Below are 19,807 nucleotides of genomic sequence, written 5' to 3' on the forward strand. Positions count from 1 at the left end.
AAATTTAAAGAGGATTCGTTTAACTTTGGAGATAAAGCATTTTGGTACACTAACCGGGACAACACTGATTTTAAAGGTTAAAATTGAGATCATGAGGCTCTTAATAACTGTTGTTTTTTCGAGGAGCGAGAGACCCCTTTGTGGACCAGACATGCCTGATGGCCATAGAAGACCACTTTGTTCCATGGGTTTTTGTGTTTTTACGATTTGTCCCGATGAAAAACGCATTTGATTTGGACATATTTACTTTCAGCCTGACATTTCGCCTAAGTCTTCGATTATCTTAAAGACTTCTGTAAAATCCTGATCAATAGGGACACTTTAAATTCCTTTCCATTTATCGTGATGCCGTTGTAACGGCCCAGTCTTAAAGCAGCGGCAAGGCATTTAATCCACAGAACAAATAAAGTTGGAGAGAGAGGATCTCCCTGGCGCACGCCACGTTCAACGTTGAACGACTGTGATAGAAAGTTGTTAATGACAATTACGCACGACGGATTTTGATAAAAACATTCGATCAATTTAATAATCTTGTCCCCGAACCCGAAAGCAGCTAGGGCTGCATATATGAAGTCCCAACTCACCGTGTCAAAGGCCTTGAACATATCTAAGGACAGTGTCGCGCCAGCTATATTGTAATAGTCGACGCAGTCGATGATATCGAACAAAAGACGAATATTAGTGCCTAAGTATCGTTTCGGAATAAAACCATTTTGCGCAAGCGAGATCATGTCGTTTAGTACACTTCGGACTCGGGTGTTAACTACTTTTGATGCAATTTTGTAGTCTACATTTAATAGCGTTATTGGTTTAACATTTCCCGGTTCAAGATAGTCTTTATTAGCTTTTGGGAGTGAAGTTACTACTGCTTCTGAGTGCGAAGGTGACAGTCTACCCGTATTTACAGCATGTCGCCAAGCTGCCATATAGAGGCATTTGATATTGTCCCAAAATGTTATATAGAACTCTGTTGGAAAACCGTCTAGGATTTATTTTTGCCCATGTTGCAGAGAGCAGTGAAGAATTCTGCTTCTGTTGTTTCTGCTTGTAATATTTTTGATTGTTCTGCCTTAATTTTTGGGAGATCTAGTGTTTTTAATTTTCAAGCGATTGAGGCTTTGTTTAATAAATTTCCTTTTTGTTTATAGAGTTGCGTGTAAAATCCGACCAGACCGTCCAAAATGTTGTTTTGGTCAGTTATCATTTTATTGTCGACCAACAGTCTGTTAATACCCTTCTTTTCGCAATGTATTTTTTCTAAGTTTAGAAAGTATTTTGTATTTTTCTCGCCCTCCTCGACCCAGCGAGCCCTACTTCGCGTTACGGCGCTTTAGGTTTGGCGCAGCATTAGTTGGTCAAGTTCCGATTTAAGTTTGGACAATTTTTCGTACAAGGGGCCTAATTCTGTTTTAGAATTTTTTAAAACAGCGTCTTGCGTCTCCCCAATCAGTTTTTCCAAATCGTTTTGCTTAATATTTGACCTTCGTTTTAGTTCGGTCGAGTCTTATAGTTTCTCACCGAACCACTGATTTCAAGGCGTCCCATATATCGTGAGGATCGGTTTCGCATACATGGGTTTCTGCTTTATAATAAGTGATTACCTTTCTTATTTCTTCCTTGTAATTCTGGAAAAATCTTTTTGACGTTTGGGACAGTTTGCTTGTTTGTGACCTTTCTCGTCACAATACTTGAAAGTAAACACATGCCCATGATATGTCACGTAAAATCCACAGTCCGCCATCCTAATATAACTTGGTAAAGGGTTTTTTTGGACGTCCGTCGAATTCATTGTCATTCCAGTTAGCAACCCAACCTTGTCCTTCCTGTGTGTCACCTTTTCCACTTTTCCATATTTTGCCGATATTTCCTCCGCTATAAGTTCACTGGGGAAAGGAATTGGCACCCAGCCAACTGCAATGTTAATTTTTGTCATTTTCGTATAGTTTAACAAATTTCACTGATTCTGCTGTGCAGAGCTTCGTGTAAAAGACATTTTGTCTATTGGTGCAAGCAGGGCTTTGGAGCCGGAGCCGTACATTTTTAACTGCAAGCAGAGCTGGAGCTGGAGCAGGAGCTCTACGTGTAATTTAAATGGAGCTGGAGCCAGTTGTTTAAAAACTAGCTCCGGCTCCGATATATTTCATAAGATGATATGCTACTATAGCTAGCCTTCCACTAATAGCTGAATTCACATAATTTAACAGCAACTCTTCAAATTAGGAATTGTTGCCTCTTAGGCGCACCTTTTCTAACTAACCATCGTGGTGTTTCGTTTGTGAACATTTTGAAACGCTAGATAGTGCAAATTACGCGTTCAGCCTTACACCTCAGTTTTTGTCGTAATGGAGCCGGACCAGTGGTATAAGCTTCGGAGCTGGAGCTGGAGCTGGAGCTAACCTATGATAAAAGAAAGCTCCGGAGCTGGGGCAGGAGCCGTTTGACATTTACGACTGCTCCAAAGCCCATTTTTCGCTCCGCACTCCACGAACGCCAGACTGGGATTGAATCAGGCGACCTCGACGGTGCTCTGTCAGCGACCGACCGGGCGAACATACGCCTTACGGCGGACAAACTTTCTCATTTTTATATAGGCCTAGACAGATTTGGCACCAGGATTACATATTTGTTTAAAATATGACGCCAATCAATTAATTGCCGCTTTCACACAAGCCGTTTTCATATAAGGTTTTACTGATATTGTGGGAAAACATTTTTCATCACACACAATCAGCGACTAAAAGCATGGACGACCAGCCGTCAGTACCATTACTGTTTTACTATTATAAGCTAAACGACCATTGCAGAATACCAAAAAAACACATAAAATGAAATTTATTTTACCGAACGTGTATATTGCAACGATTATGGAAATTAAAATGTTTTACCACTTTACACACTAGTTTCACACTATTTGGCACTCTAGCCAGGATATCACGCTATCCGTAACATTACTTTTTGGTAACATCGTAGCCTATAAATTGCCTTTTTAAAATCATCGGCAATAAGCCGCGGCTTAGACAAATGACGTAAAGTACAACATAATATATAAAAGTTATCAAGAGGCCACAGCTTATGATGGAATCTTACATTTTGTTTAATCTATACTGGAGAATGATTTGGCCCGGGGAATACGCATTTGTCATGGACACAGCGCCTTTGCGAATATGTAATATTGTCGGTGCCTTTAAAAGGACCGCATCCTACTTTAATTGTAAGACCGTATACTGGACGCATTTTATATACAATACGGAATATACTTTCGGTTACATGATATTACACATTTATTTACACTTACACGCAAATGGTACACCATAAAATGCGGCGGTGAGCCGGTGATCAACAATCAACAGCTTGATAAATTCATACATGTGTAGCGTCATAAGTAATAATTAGTGGTTAATTTGGAATTTATTGTATTGTGTATTTACCAAATATGTAACGATTTATGATTTGTCACTTTTTCACGCCTTTTACCAAACACTCGCTGTCATTCTGAGAACAGAGCATTCGGCTGTTTCACGCATGAATAATGTTATATCGTGACACATATTTCCGTTATAGATAAAAGTATTTCACCTGTGTGAACGCGTTATTGTTGCAGTTCCCGGCAGCCAAAAAGGCTTGTGGTTGATTGGTCGAGGCAAATTGGTTTAATGAGACTTGTAATCAACACATTGCTTCACATGTTTAAACACGCAAAATCGGGGCATTGCTCGAATGCAAATAATACATCACGCTTAATGCTGCATATTATTGTTACAAGTAAATACCGAATTTAACGTGGGCAACGTCGGGTATTTTGTATAATACTTCATATTTAGTAACTCCTAATGATAAACAACGTGTATATCAATTTTTTTTCTGATATGAAATCGTATGTACATATTATTATGATATGTGCTGAAGCTAAATTGTGTGTATATATAAGTATTGCCCTGCAACCTCCTGGAAAATTTTCTGCGGGCGCCCTGAACTCACGCCATTCAAATTTCTACTAAAAGGTTTAAAAAATAAAAATATGCAGTAGGTACTGTGGTATGCGGTTCTAAAAATAAAACCAACGATGTAAATTTGTTCTCGAAATGATAAATAATTGTTTTGTTAGTATTCTATTGTTTTACAGTCAATACAGGTACGCATGGTCGAAGTTTTATTATTATGTGCACTGAAGCCTATATTTTGCTGTATAAAAGTAGGTTATTGATATTGGTCCAAAAACAATATTATTAATCGATGAATAGTTCTAAGACAAAGCCAACAGTTCTATATCTTTATTATTTCTCTCACTGTGTAAAAATTTCAGGCGCTCTTTCACTATTGTACGTAAAAATTAATAAAAAAATTTATTTCTTCAAATGCCGCATACCACAACGCATATTGTTTGGGTTAGGGTGCGGGTTAGCGTTTGGTTGAGGGTGGGTCAAGTTATTATTAATAATAAACATAATATTACTTGACCCACCCTCACCCAAACGCTAACCCGCACCCTAACCCAAACAATATGCGTTGTGGTATGCGGTATTATTATTATTTTTTTTTTTGCATAACTTTTCACGTACAATAGTGAAAGAGCGCCAAATTTCAGCTTCAAACCCCAAGCTTATAAACCCTTCTCTGGTCTTATCTTAGTCTACAATCCTACCACATTTTCGTCCAGGGGTTTTTATTGCTTGAAATATTTGGGTTGGGGTGAGAGGTTGGGTTTGGGTGGGTCAAGTATCATTGTTATATTTATACTTGCATATTTATGTCTTTCTTGCAATTTCAGTTTTGACAAATGGTTTTGTTAGTGTTAAAATAAATGTGGTAGGATTATAGACCAGCGCCATATACCCTTTAGAACCTAACATTGAGTTTGGTTAGCTAGCGCAACACATGCAAACCTGTTTGTGGACAGTTTGCATTTCACATCACTTTTTGCGACAGCTTTAAGGGCCAAATTTAAGATAAAGAGATGTGCAACCAGACGGGTCTGCATTTGGCTCCCATTGCATTGTAGTTCTTTCTTTTGCTTGACCAAATCACGTAATAGACATCATTTGGCGTGGAATATCACCGGCCTAGTGAATTTACCAAACAAAATTGTCGATTTTGGCTTATATATCGTTCTATTTTGGCGTAGGGCCACAAAGTATGGAATGCAGTCAGGCAGTTGCACATTCAAGATTTTTTTATAGCAATTTGTGTGCACATCTGATATGTCAGCGTGAAGCATCATGAAATGCATAATGTCAACCAGGGTTTTATTACACACCTGTCGTTCAAAATCATACTACAATTAAACCTTTTTTTCAAAATTCATGTCTGTAATTTTCTAATTCGGGTGCACACTCGATTGCATTCCAGTGACTTTACACCAAATATATTTGGTTTATAATCAGTGTTATAATGACTTAACTTAGACTTGACTTAAGTGCATGCCAGATTGGAAACTTTGAATATTGCGCGGGGGAGATGTTTTGCAGCTGAAAAAATGCGCGGCTGAAAATAAAATTTCGACTTGAATTTGCGCGGCTGAAAATAAACCACCAGGCTACCGAACGTTGTAAGTTGCGATATAATAATAAACTTACAGGTTTACAGCGTTCATGGAATGCTTGAAGCACTGAGCAATTTTTGGTTGGTGTGCGGGCGCAGCTAAATATTTAAAAAGTTGGATTGTGTAGCATTTAATGTGCAATATTACTCGATATTGCCTCATTTGACGTCACTAAACACGTGACCGTTGTCCTCTGATGCGTGACCAAAACGCCGAACTGTTTTCGGTCATAGTCGAGTGATGAGTGAATAAATGTGACGGCAGTATAACAGGAGCCATACTAACGTTTCGATTACGTTAATATACTTCTCGTAAATAGTAAAGTTTGTTAAAGCCCGTATTTATATTTTAGTAGTATTACTCATTTTTAGGTAATTTAGTTCCATACAGAAGTTTGCGCAGCTGAAGTTTTGCGCGTTTGCTTGAGTCAGGTTTGCGCGGCTGAACACATTTTCTATAAAATGCGTGGCTGTGAACGCTGCTGAAGGTGCTGCTGCGCGGCCAAACTTTACAACCTGGAGTGCATGTATATAAGTCGCTCAAATAACTTTAGTTTACTCAAATTTTTTGCCAAAGTTACTTGACTTGACTTAAGTCTGTTAGACAAACGATTCTGGTTGAAATGAAGTGTTTTCATTAAGTATTTTCTTATAAAATTAAGCTATTTATCCTAATTTTTTGCATATAAATTTGCCTGCAAGAACATTTCAAAAAACATTTTATTTTTGTGATAAGTCCTAACTTAAAGTTGACTTGCTCCAATTATGACTTGACTTGGTCAACTGTTGACTTGGACTGGGATTTGACTTGTTATTTATTCAAAGAGACTTGACTTTAACTTAAGTCATTTCAAAATGGCTTGTTTATACTATTGCTTATAATGGCTTATAACTCCAAATTACGCCAGTGACATCGTTTAACATAAAATATTGCAGTGTTAAAATATATATCAGATTTTCTGGCTTATATATCGCATTATTCTGGCATAGGATTTCTCCCCAAATATATTTGGCTGGAATCTTTGGCAACCATAATGGAATGCAGGTGGGGTGCACTCACAATCTGATTTCAAAAACACAAAAAATGCAGACCGGGTTGTCCAATGAACAATGGTATGGGTACCAAAGATATATAATTGATCATTTGTTCAAATGGCGTTCTAAATATTAGTGCAAAATCATAAAAAATACTTTTTTATTTCTTGCACTTTTTATGTAGAAGTAGAATCATGGAATCTGCTATGCACTGTAAACTTGATCCCTTATTGTGTGCTGTTCATGAAGACCAAATACAACCAAGTGATGGCGTTGAAGTCATTGGTGGCTATCTTAAAGGTAAAATTAAACCTTAAAATATATAAAACATCTTTACATAGTAAAATTAGTTTTCTTTGGGCTAATTCTTATTCCTTTATGCAGAAAAGAGATGTTACACTTTTAATCTTTTGTAGATAATTTATTTTGCTTACTAGAGCAATTTTATTTTTCAGATGAAAAGTTGTATTGGTTAGCTAAAGATTCTTTGCTCAAAGTCATTAATCATGGAAGCAAGAGATGTTTATCCTCCACAACGTTTCTCCATTCCAATGAAGAAATATCTTTAAAAATTACCACTTGTAAAGTAAGTTGAACATTTTAAAATTAGTGTTAATCTCTTGTTATTGGTAAACTAACAGATTTTACTGCTTTTAAAACTGTTCCTTAATGCGAGTACAAAATCTGCTCCTTAATGCATGTACAAATGCTGCCTATTGCTTAGGGTCAAAAAGTCCTGTGTATTCAGTAGTCCAATAAAAACACTAGATGCATGAAAATTAAAAATTGAACTATTTTTTTCAGTAGTTTGGTTATTTTTTGTAGCTTGAGTCTTTAATAATTTAATTCTTGAAACAAATAGACTTTTTTGCTTTAGGACCTGGCATTTGTAATGATTACAAGGCTTTGTATGAGTTGCATATCATTAAAATAAGTTCCCCAAATATACAAGACATAATGGTGTAAAATACTTTACATTTTATTGAGATACCCTATATTTTTGATATTTTTCATGTTGTTAGGAAAAAATTTACTTTGGTGATAAGAAGTGTAGTTAACTTAAGTTGCTAACCTACTATATTTTAATACATTTCTGTTTTGAGGTATATATGTATGCTTTGGATCACAAATAATAACTTATATCATTATTTTTAGATTTCTTCATTGCTTTGTAGTCTTCATTTAATTGCTTGGAGTTTATTTATTGTTTTTTTCCTAAACCAATGGTTTACTGTAGAAATACGATGCAAATCACGTGATAGTTGGATTGAGGTCTAATGATGGTAAAGGACGTGTTTGCCTACTTAATTTCACCAAAAACAGGATTGAAAAAGCTATTGAAATTCCATTTTCAGTAAGATGTGTTTTTTGAAACGAAACTTATAACCTCATGTAATTAATTATAAAAATATGTTTATTATGGCCATTCTTGCTTATTACAGCTTTCCTTTACCCACTTAGACTTTTTGTTTAATCTGAAACTACTTCTATTTAAAAAAAGTACAAAATTTGTTATATTTATTGAATCTTGCCAGCCTTCTGGTGACAAGCACTTTTGGCGAAAATTCTTCGGTTTTTGGTTGCGCCCTTAAACTTAAATGATGTGATTGCCTAAGGAATGTATCAACCTTGCCATGTTTTGGAAATAAACAAGGCTATTAATAATAAAATTATGCAAAAATTTTGTGAGATTAAGTCATTAACAAATACATAAGGGACAAGTGAAGGTACAACCTGGGGCCTGGGGGTGTACGTACATGTCTGCTTTTCTTGCTTTAAAAGTGTTACATAGATAAGCTGTTTTCTGGCAAACTTGTGTGAAAACGTTCTGCTCAAAACCAGATTGAAAAGTACGAAAATATATTCTTTGGATAAATTTCCAATTTATATTGCTCCCACAATATACAGGAAATCAATTCAATATAGAAGTACTTGCCAATTCAAAGTAAAACTGCCAACATGTAACAATTGTATGATCAAAAGTGTGTACTTTTTAAAATAATAAACAGTCTATATGCCTTACACTGGCTTTTTCTCACTAAAGAACGTGCTTCACACTACCATAACTTTTTTCAAAATAACAACAAAATTAATTTCTGCCAATTGTAGTGTGTAATGTTATTACTTATTACATATATATGCTTTTCAAAAATATATGTGATGAAATATGTGCGGAAACAACCACAAGGTATTTTGTAAATTGGATGTTGGAAAAAAAATTGAAAAAAAAATTTTCGTGTTTTTTTTTTTTAATTTTTTTTTTAAATTTTTTATTGCACCCATTTCTTTGGTTTTCTGGCTGATTCTTTGGCCGACTTAGTCGCCAAGTCGCCAGCATTCTGCCATACTGCTTTTCACTACCCCTTATCCCACATCAATAACATGTTATTTGTTTGATACATAGGTGACTAGCTTGGAATTGATTCTTAATGATGGTGGTGCTAATTTATCTTCAAAAGCATTTGCACAAAATCTACGTTGGTTTTTTGGTTTGGTAGCTGTTGGCACAGAAGAGGGTCACGTCTATCTACTCGATTTAAGGTACTACATATGCCTGAAAAGAAAAAAATGAAGTTGCCTAAAGACATTATTTCAGTGTTTTAACGATGTTCCACAAGTATAAAAAATACAACCATTGTGCTAAATTGCTGAACGCTGTAAAACCGCATAACTTTTTCTAAAACAGTGGTTCGCAAATTTTTTCACCTGGTGAACCCCTTTTATTTATTGAAATGGTGAAAGACCCTGTTTCAATTTTGAAAGAAGAAAAAAAGATATGTTCCCATTATTATAATTTATGAACTTAATTAAAATAGTTTTTGCGGCCCTATTTAAAACTTTCTTAAAGGAATATGGTTTGACGAGCACTGCTCAAAATATTTAACTAATGTTGAAATAAGAGTGTTTTAACTAATATTGAAATAAGAGTGTTCCACATGTTATATAAGTCTGGTAATTATGCTTGTTTTGAAAGCAAAATATTAATGTAATTTTAAATATACTTACTTTTTAACCATAAAATATTGCTCTTTAGTTAAATATTGATCATTTAACATATCATACTGTTGTTTGCTAATTGGTTTTCTAACTGTTGCTTTTTTAAAAGAACTGATGATAAAGAGGCGCCAATTTTAAATGAGACAGCAATGATGGAAGCCATACCAACTGTTGTTAAAGATATTCCTCTTATAAGAGATTCTATTCATCACAAAGCAAGTCACATCGCTTTTGAACTTTTAGGTACTTGTCATTCTGTTTAGAAATACAAAAATTAAAATAATGTGAAGGGTTGGAGTATGAATGTATGTTTTCCCAATGTAACCAATAATAGGCGAAACGTTTTTTTCAAGATGATGTTGATTAACTTAATCGTTTTTGTGGCATTGTCAGTCATATTTAAGCTACATTGGCTGTCTAAGTTTTCGAAAACTTAACAAGATGGAAACAATTCAAAACTACTTCTCTATATAGTAGTAAAAAAGTGGTATTGCGCCAAAACGAAATTTTTACGTTGGAATTGCTGCATCCCTTGATTAATATATAGAAAAAATTGTATTTCCCATACACCACTTAGTAGCATTTTGTGTCCAGTCAGAAATTATTTTTTAATGATAGTGAACAAACCAAGCTCAGTAAATAATAATATTAAGTTCAATGCACACAATAAATTTTAATCTTTAGTGCAGGTGGTGCATATAACTAATTAGCGATAGTGATGTAAGTTTCAGTTGATAGTAGCTAAACAAGTGTTTACAAAAAATGATTGGTTTCAAAGTGGTTCCAAATGTTTCTAAAAGTGGTGTCAATGTTTGATCCCCCTTTTCTGTTTATAGCCACAGTTGTCAGTTAATCTACACCAACATATTCCAAATAAATAAAGGTTTATTCTAAAAAAGATGTTTACAATATTATCTACTTCTTATATAAGGTTTAATATGTGTTTTATGTCACCTACCATTCTGTTCCAAAATATTTGCTATAATGTATAAATATAAATATATTTTTTATAATTTTTAGAAACACATAAAATAAGGTGAAAACCTGTTTTAACTGAAGTATTTTGTGCCTATTTTTAAGAGTCATGCTTTGAGAACAACTATTTTTACTTTACTGGTCCTGATGATCGAATAATTGAGTCCTATGACTGTAACGATGTTTGCATCACCGCACTCTATTTTGAACGGCGCTCAACTTCATTGTTTATTGGCTATTCATTTGGACAGTTTCATATCTATGATTTATCTATGCTTATGTTAAGGTATATTTTGCATTTATAGTCTTTGTTGTCTGATTTTTTGTATTTTATTCCAATGCCTATATCTGATATTTCTGGAAAAGTTAGAACTAGTATTCCGTTCACACTAATTCAATTGTCCAAAGTATGTATTGTTATAACTTATAATTGTAATTTGCCTAACTGTATAAATCACTTTTCTGAATTCATTACAAAATTTTGACTTTAACTCCTAGTAAGTTCTTACTTTCAACAACTTTCTTTTTAACAATTTAATTGGTCATCATACAGAAAACCCTACCGTCCTAATCAACTAGTTTAGAACAAATTGTAATGCAATGTAGGATTAATAAACAACTTTTTGAGTACTAAATTCAATGTTGTATTTGACTGTTATTTATTTATTCTTAAAGTCATAGCAGCAATTGTGGTGATACTGATCCTGTTGTGGATTTTGCTTTCCAAGAGCCTGAAAATGATCCAAGAAACTGTTGTTATTTGTGGGTGGTCAAGACCAGTAACAATCATCATGCCAAGTAAGATTGTTTTTCCATTTTTTTTAGAATTTACTAGTTAATTGAAAGTTCTGTTTAATTTTGGTAAATAGGGTTGACATTTTGTACTTGCCCAATTGCCAATGCGCCTGCAATTTGCTCCGGGCGAGTGTTGATTGACACTAACTCTCACTACGTAATTATAATTTTAGTCAACAGTTCAAAAATATAGTGCACTGAAATGTCTCAATGTCTCCCCTCAAGCATTTGCCCATTTATGCCAAAGCATCATTCATCCTCCTAAATCAGTTTTTTCAACTATTTCCCTGCAACCCAAAAATATAAAACCTTAAGTACAACAGTGAAACTTTGGGGACCCACCTATCTTCACTGAACTTTTTTTAGGCAAACAAAAAATAAGACATTACCACTATCAAGTACAAATTTAAGTATTGGAGAAAAGAGATAAAAGACAGCATTTTGTGTTTAATTTTAGTATAGCATTAAGTAACTTAAGATCGCATGACCCAATTACATTAAAAAAACATTGCCGCTTTTAACTGTGAGGTAAACCCTGACAAAACAAACATATATTCTCTCAATTTTTAGTGCTCAGTGAGTTCTATCCAAATTTTGTTATCACTGATTTATCTCAATAGTATATAATTTTGTTAGTAGGAGTTTCTTCTATTTTAAATTAACAAAAATTTGAATTGTTACTTCATAAAGATTCCATATTTTTAGTGAGGAAAACATGCTCTTTGCCCTTATGTTTCAAATTGTATTTCAACAAAAAGATATTGTTACTCATCAAAATGGTTTTATCTCACAATATCAGCAACTTGAGAACTGTGCCTTGCAATATGAGCTTGTACTTGATCCAGCATTGGGGACTACACCGATGACAGCAAAATCGCAGCTGCTTCAATGCTCAGTTATAGGTTAGATTGAATTAATGTTAATTTGTATGCCTTATTTTTTAATTTAAAGAATCAAATTTTATTTGTTTGTTTTTTAAAGTATATTTTGTTTTATTGTTCAACACTGCTCCACATGGAAATGTAGAAATTGAAACAAATGTATTGTTTTTATTATCACCGAACAGGTTTGTAAATGCAAAGAAAAGCTTCAAGAAAGATATTATGACTGGGGCAGTGTTTTTTTACCTTTTTTATCAGTTCCACCCTTTGGATTTGTCTTATGCCATACGACTCCCCTCAGATACCAAATAAGTATCATACCAAAAGCAAATCGATTTTAACCGGTTACACATTAAAGATAATATAAAAATACCAGTTGTTGGGGAGTTTATTTGCCTCCGCAGTAGTAAGCTTGTATTGAAACCATCTTTAAAGCTTGTGCGAACCACCCAAAAATACCCACGTTGTGTTTAACATGTTTTGAAGGGTATTACTCACAATACAAATGCCATACTGAAAAAACATAATAGACTCACTCACCGGAAAAATTAACTTCAAATAAGTTTTGTTGCAAAACTAAATCATTGTCTTTTTTTGTATTGAGTTGATCTTAAAGGACCCAAAGGCATGTATGTACGATTCAGTTACTCAATTTGTCAATTCAGTGAATTTTTTTATAAACAAAATACACTGTTTTTTTTTCATTGGTCTTATGATGGTGTACTTTCTTGGATAGTATTACATTAGAAGGACACTGGACTGATTTATTAACTTATTAGTTTGTAAATTTTGTTGCAAAATGGAGCAGTGTGTACTTAGTTACAATGGTCAAACTATTCAAATATGTATTGTCCTTGAAGTAGTGTGAAGCTTTTTTAGTGTTTTATTTATGTTTTTTTCTCAAATTTTAACTGCTTTTCAGAATCCTACCCTAAGTTGCATAACTTAAATGAAGAGGAAAGTGAATATTGTTCTACTCCGTTCACAAGTTTGTTTGTTATTGCCTGGCAGAGCTTGACAAGCAGTTCGCAAAACACCCAAGTTCTATTTTTTGATATAAATTGCTGGTACAATGCACATATGCCAAGATGTTACAGGTTGATTCTATAAGAAATACTGTTTTTAAAAATGATGAATAACTTATTTCTAATTTTTTCCTATTCGTCTGTTCTTATTATGCAGAGATTTAGTAGAGGACCATACTTACATTGCAATTTGGGAAGTGGACTCAATTCTTTCTCATACACCAACAAGTCAACTAATGGTTGGTGTACAATTTTTAGATTAACCTGCTATGTGCAACTTAACTTATTTGAAATATCATTTTTCACAACAGCTGTCTATTTTCGCATGGTTTTGTAACTGTGGTGTTTGCTTTAGAATTGCTTTTAATATTTTTTCATGTGTTTTTAGTCTTTTTACACACCACCTTCAAGTCTTCAACCTTTTCGGTTGAAGTTTCAATCACCAGTGGAACAATTCAGTCGACCATCTGCATTTAGTTTTACTACATATATCTTGACTGATAAAGAAGCACTAACCTGTAAAATGAATGGCATTCAAAGACAGGTAGCATGTTTTTTTTTATTTTTTTTTATTTTAAACAAAAACAAATGTCATATTTCTCTGATAGATAATCGGTTATCTGATGGAATCACGCTCTGATTGTTTAATGGAACCTGAAGTGTATCATCAAATGGTAGATGTTGGGCTTATTGAGCAACTTGGAGGCACAAATAATACTGAGGAGAGAAAAAAAGAAAAAATATTAAGTGCAGGTAATTTTTTTATACCTTTCCAAAAATAAAATTTGAAACACCCGGTAACTTTGCTGCATTTGATAAAATCATTAAGGTATGTTTGTTCCTTATTACCTGTTTTGTAAACATTGTATTTAATTAATTTTAGCATTAGATTGTGGGTTTTTCGGATTCATATCACGACTTATTGCTGATCTTGCATCTGGGGAGCACGCTGCAGAAGGTTGCACACTCAGATTCATCATGGATTGGGCCTGGAAGAGGGTTTCAATTATAAAAGATTCTTTTGATGACTTGTGTAAGTTGATTGCAAAGTATTGTTTTAAATAGTAGTGGCAAGCAGAAGGAAAAGGGGTGCTGGTCTTTATTTTGTATGTTTTTTCCCACCTTAAAATAACTCAAATTCTATATTTAACTGAAATAACTTTATTTGTTTTAATAAACCTTCCCCCAAAATAACTTTTCATTCATGCACTGACCTATAAAAAATACTGACTACTTTAAAACCCACACTTTGCACCTCAAAAGCTGAAGCTTTTGAGTTAAAGCTTGAGAAACTAAAAACAAATTTAACTAGACGGAGGTGCGGTTGTTGTATATTTTGTCAGGGGTTATATTTTCAGGGCTTAGTGTTTATTTTACATTTTTACTTTATTTTAATTTTTTTTAATTTTTTAATTTTTTTTTTAATATTTTGTATTGTGTACTTTATATTATATATTTTATTTTTCATTTTCCTTAACTTGTTTCTGCAAGCAAAAACAGATATGGGCCGAAAACTTCCCCACTTAAAATATGCCTTTGATGCAAAAGGGGTTCAAATCTGGCGTAGAATTTGGGGAATGATCGAAACATATATTTGATAAATAGAATTTACGTAGATAATGCGTATGGCCATTTTATTACATTTTGACCAGCTTACGTGTTTGAAAATCAAATATTATCATTCTCTTAAAGGCTAAAAACGGTTTAGCGTCTATGGTTTGCTATACTTTTGCAAACTTTCACTCAGTAATTTTTACCATGGCTTGGTCCGAGCAATCACTGTTAAAACAGGCTTTAAATCTGTAGTTTCAAACAATAAGAAAAACACTATTATGTTCTCAATACGCAAACTATTAAATCGAAAGTTTTGCTAGATAAGTTTAGGCCTGATGTTGGTATGCTGGTTGGAGCAAGATGCACGACAGGTGCTAACAGAGTGGCGTAGACTGCCTCGAGATTTCGCATTTAAACTTGCGGCGGTAAATACACCCTATTGACACTTAATTATTAGGCGAAGCTTATCGTGAAGTAATTGGTCGCCCGAAAAAAAACTAACGCCGCATTGAAAGCAAGCATTATAAATGTGTCGCCGATATTCTGCTTTGAACATCTCTACTCGCAATGCTTCCCTCCGTTAATAGTATGGTGGGTGAAACTTTATTCACGGCCTTACCTCTTTGTGTATTACCGCAACAATACGATGAAATATGATTTGGAGAATATTGGAAAAATCGTATTTGGAGAATACTTGCTATTTGCACCTGTTCTGTATGTTACATCAATCCAACATATCAACACACAATTATAAGTTGTGCATATTAATATAATAACTTATGGCTTTGAAGCGAAAGGGGTCCAAATATGGCATAGATTTTGGGAAATGATCGAAACATATATTTGATCAATAAAAATTTACGTAGATAATGCTTACGGCAAATTTTATTACATTTTGGTCAGCTAGCATGTTTAAAAAGCCAATATTTTCATTCTCTCTAAATGATTTAACGTCTATGGTTTGCTATACTTTTTCCAACTTTTACTGGGTAAATTTTTACCATGCCTTGGTCTTAGCAATCACTGTTGAAACAGAGTTTAAATCTGTAGTTTTGAGCAATATGCAAACACGTTTATGTGCCTAATAAGCCACGTTTTATATTGAAAGTTTTGCCAATTTAAATCCAATAAACGCAAGATTTATTTATTTATGACGCCATTGTTATGACGTAGCTTTGTAACGTCATCGTTAAGAATGCGTTAAACTTAAGCTTTTTGTTGTTGCGGCCCTTGTATAATTATATTTGTTTAGGCCTGGTGTTGATATGTTTGAATGGTGCAACAATTACAACAGGTGCTAATAGAGATGTGTCCACTGCCTCAAGGATTCGCATTTAAATTTGCGGTGGTAAAATATTTTGTGTTGTAAGAGCAATAGGTTTTTTTACTTAGATAGGCCTCTTTATGAAAGGCAAGTCGCATGTGCCTAGTTTTACTAGGCAAGCCACTTCGAACAAAAACGTTGCACGCGCAGGACAATGAGGCACAGCAAGGATGCCAGCAACCGCCTCGTCGCGACGCGAGCTGAATAAAGCAAGCGAATGAAAGCATTCTGTATTGAAGTTTTTCTGCCGCTAGATAGTAGTAGATGTTATGAACTAAAACGATGATGTAACACTTTTGTTTTCTGTCCCCCAATTGGAGGTGCCTAGGGGTGCAGCCTCATAAACCTCTACATAGCACCTTCATACTACTCTACACCATGTCTGAAAATTTGAAAGTTCTACGATGTTCACTTTTTCTATAATGCTCTGGACAAAAATTGGTCTGAAACATGCCATAGCAAACCATATGAAACCAAAAAAAACAACGGCAAAAACAAGATATGTCCCGAAAATACATTTTCGGCCCATATAATTTTTTGATATATTTATGAGTTTATTTAAAAAGCAGTGCTAAAAATTGTCAAACTGTTCAACATTTTTGTTTGCAATCTAAGCTAACATACATTTGTACAGGGCTACGGAGTTGTTTTTTTTTGCTGAGTCGGACACGAGTAAGACCATGTAAAACTACCCGAGTTTGTAAATTGTAAAGATGAAAGAGCATTTGGTGGAATATTTTCCAACCATGTATTCTGAGCCAATGAATTTTACAACACCTCTATAAGTAGATTGCTGAATATCTCTGTTAGTTTAGTTACGTAAATTAGTGAAATACAGGCTGTAGAGTCCGGGCCAGACTCAGGACTCGAGAAAATCGCACATTTGGCCTGAGTCGGACTCTGGTTATTTTTAACCGACTTCACAGCCCTGGATTTGTATGTGATTTTACTATACTTTATTTTCAAAGAAAAATGTTGGTTTAGGGAGCATGTCATACTTTGAGTTACCGCACTGTTGCCTGGAAATTACTAGGATCTCTAAAAAAAGTGATATTAATACTAATATAGCTATATGTATATTAAGGTACTCCAATTTTTGATTGTTCAACAATCACACTGGACTCTGAAACTCACTCTCTGTTGAACCGATTTCAACGTCAACTTGCTGATCTTATTGATGTGTTTAAAGTAAGTTTAATTGTCAGCAAACTGGTCTTGAATAATATGTTTTTTTGTGAAATTTGTTATTATGTTTAAATAAAAATTGCGAATATGTTGAGAGTTAAAAGTAGGTTTGTTTAAAGTGAAATATCAACACATCTGTAAAGCAGATTACTTAATCTAAGTATCAACTAAATACTATACTTGTTTCTAACATTTTTACTTTTTTTGTTAAATTCTTTCACTGAAGTGGGTGACTGCATGTGGAGACGGCCACATTTTGCTCCATACTTCTGGCCTTTTTACAATCAGATAAATATTACAAATATATATAAATATCATTCAAAAACCAGAAGTCTTTGACAGATTAACCAAATCTTATTCGGTAAAATCGTTTGTATGATTTCTAGGTACTATAATATGTAAGCAATATAAACATTTATTGTTGATAAAAAAAAACACTTCAGAAGGGATAATCACAGTTAGTTTCATTTCCTTTAAAAAGAATGAGTAAATAAATAAACTCGTGTAAATAAATGAAATTACTAATTTTTTTATGATAATAGTCATTTATTTTAATTTATGTAACTGAGTTGCTTTTAATCAGGGGTTCTTAACTTTTTTCAATCGTGCCCCCCTTTAGTAATTGTAATTTGTCATATTTGTCAATAACATATCAGTGAGACAATATAAAAAAGAAGTGTAGTGTTGATTGCACAAAGCGTGAAAAAATTGAGTTTATTTGGTTAAATTGACTAAACTGTAATTCAGCAAGCGTTTTGCGTTGGGCACACAACAAATTGCTCATGATTGATTTTTATCACACTGATGTTGACAAACATGTTGTTAGGGCATTGACTCCACAGTTGTCAGCCTGCGTAAAAAACACATAGCAATGTCGCCTGAAGCGCAAAAATTGACCATTGCGTTAATCGCGTTTTTTTTTTTTTTTTTTTTTTTTTTTTTGATGACACACAACACAATGGCAATATTCCAGAAACAATATGAACTTGCGCTAAATAGCTTGAGTCCCCCTGTTGTTTGTTGCTAGCCTGTTATAATATATAAAATATGTATAAAAATAGTTGGAGAGGGGATAACTTTTATTATTTATCTGTAAGTTAGCCAAACTTTATTTGAATAGGGCCGCTATATCTTCGATGATATGTGTAATTCTAATAGACAGAAAACATGCAATTGTATTCATAGAGACTTTGTGCTAAAAAATGTTAAACACAAAAAAACAGCAGTACTAAATACAAAATTTGCTCATTGAAAATTTTTTGCAGTTTTATTGTTGAAGTTGAAAAAATCAAATTTGTACAGGTGTAGGAGTGGTATTCAACCCATTTGCTCAACTTAGACAACTTACAACTTTACCATATTGTTCTGACTAAACATTAGTATGTAAAAGCATAGGACATCATAAAAACAGAATAAACACCAAAGGGGACCGTGAAAATCACTACTAAAAGAAAATATTGAAGAAGAGATCGCATTCCCTAAGAATTGCTTTGTGCCCCCCTAGGGGCTCGCACTCCCCTGGTTAAGAACCACTGTTTTAAACAATGTTAGGCAAAAATCCTATTAACTAAATTAGTTTTTCTATTTTTTTAGTCTTTGTCCCATGAAGCAAAGAATTCAAGTGAGCAAAGCATGATAGAACTCACAGGAAGACAAAATGTTGTCCAGTTAATTCACACTTATATCAAGGTATTCTGTGCTTTTTGTTTTATAACATACAGTACATAGTAGGGCATTCACTAAAACCCTTATATTTACATTTTAATAACTAGATGAATTCCAGGTATTGTCCACGCTAAATATCAGGTTTAAAATATTTAATACATAAATGTATCACATCACTTTTCAATTTGCCTATGTGGAAACCGTTTCGGCTTTAATTCAAGTAAAGATTGTGTAGCGGCTGAAGATAACCTTTTTTCTATTTTCTCTTCATTGCTTTTTATTCACAGTGTCTCCCTTGTTTTCAAATATTTAAACTCCTATTTACTAAATAAAGTCGCTGTTGCCTTAGTTCATTTTGTTTACCTCTTGCCATTTTTCTATAGTTAAAATTAGCTCTAAAGTTTTACCCAAAAAACTCAATCCAAAAAAAAAAACAGAAATCAAGAGTTCCTAACCACAAAAGTTTTTTTATATTTGTGAAGGACAAGCTAAAAAGACAAAATGCAGACAAATTTACATTCAATAAAGTTTTTTACAGTTTGTTTGGTACATTTTCTATTTTCTTTGTGTTTATAGATTCTTTACTACCCCAAAGTTTTTGTTTAAACTTAAGCAATTAAGGGTAGTGCATGGTATTTCAACAGTGATCCAGCATTATAGATAATTTGATCAATGCACTTCTTACAAGAAGCCTTAGTATTTGGTTTTAAAGTTATCAATGTTTTAGATACTAGTGTCCAAAGGCTTTTATAGCGGTCCAGAAAAAAAAGTGTTTTTTGGTGGGACCTAAGTTTGGCCTGCAACCCACAGTTTTGGTTGTTGTTTAATTCTCA

The 19,807-nt window shown here is 33.8% G+C and overlaps 1 protein-coding gene across 4 annotated transcripts in view; it reads left to right on the forward strand.

Moving 5' to 3' along the window:
• Nucleotides 1-6,763: 6,763 nt before the first annotated feature.
• LOC146140686 (uncharacterized) overlaps nucleotides 6,764-19,807 on the forward strand; it is a 37,176-nt gene continuing 24,132 nt past the window's right edge. For 3 of the 4 annotated variants that reach the window (XM_083391682.1, XM_083391683.1, XM_083391685.1), the window contains exons 1-15: nucleotides 6,764-6,873; nucleotides 7,029-7,159; nucleotides 7,811-7,927; nucleotides 8,978-9,114; nucleotides 9,680-9,813; nucleotides 10,651-10,831; nucleotides 11,221-11,343; nucleotides 12,046-12,242; nucleotides 13,144-13,318; nucleotides 13,404-13,485; nucleotides 13,635-13,790; nucleotides 13,855-13,999; nucleotides 14,130-14,279; nucleotides 17,209-17,312; nucleotides 18,903-18,998. In XM_083391682.1, the coding sequence (XP_083247808.1) occupies nucleotides 6,768-6,873; nucleotides 7,029-7,159; nucleotides 7,811-7,927; nucleotides 8,978-9,114; nucleotides 9,680-9,813; nucleotides 10,651-10,831; nucleotides 11,221-11,343; nucleotides 12,046-12,242; nucleotides 13,144-13,318; nucleotides 13,404-13,485; nucleotides 13,635-13,790; nucleotides 13,855-13,999; nucleotides 14,130-14,279; nucleotides 17,209-17,312; nucleotides 18,903-18,998 (2,034 nt within the window). In that variant the 5' untranslated portion in view covers nucleotides 6,764-6,767. The remainder of the gene's footprint in view (nucleotides 6,874-7,028; nucleotides 7,160-7,810; nucleotides 7,928-8,977; nucleotides 9,115-9,679; nucleotides 9,814-10,650; nucleotides 10,832-11,220; nucleotides 11,344-12,045; nucleotides 12,243-13,143; nucleotides 13,319-13,403; nucleotides 13,486-13,634; nucleotides 13,791-13,854; nucleotides 14,000-14,129; nucleotides 14,280-17,208; nucleotides 17,313-18,902; nucleotides 18,999-19,807) is intronic. The other variant, XM_083391684.1, reaches the window with a different exon arrangement.

This window comes from Ascidiella aspersa, chromosome 6 (assembly GCF_963924565.1).
Source record: "Ascidiella aspersa chromosome 6, kaAscAspe10.2, whole genome shotgun sequence".
Classification (NCBI taxonomy): Eukaryota; Metazoa; Chordata; class Ascidiacea; order Phlebobranchia; family Ascidiidae; genus Ascidiella; species Ascidiella aspersa.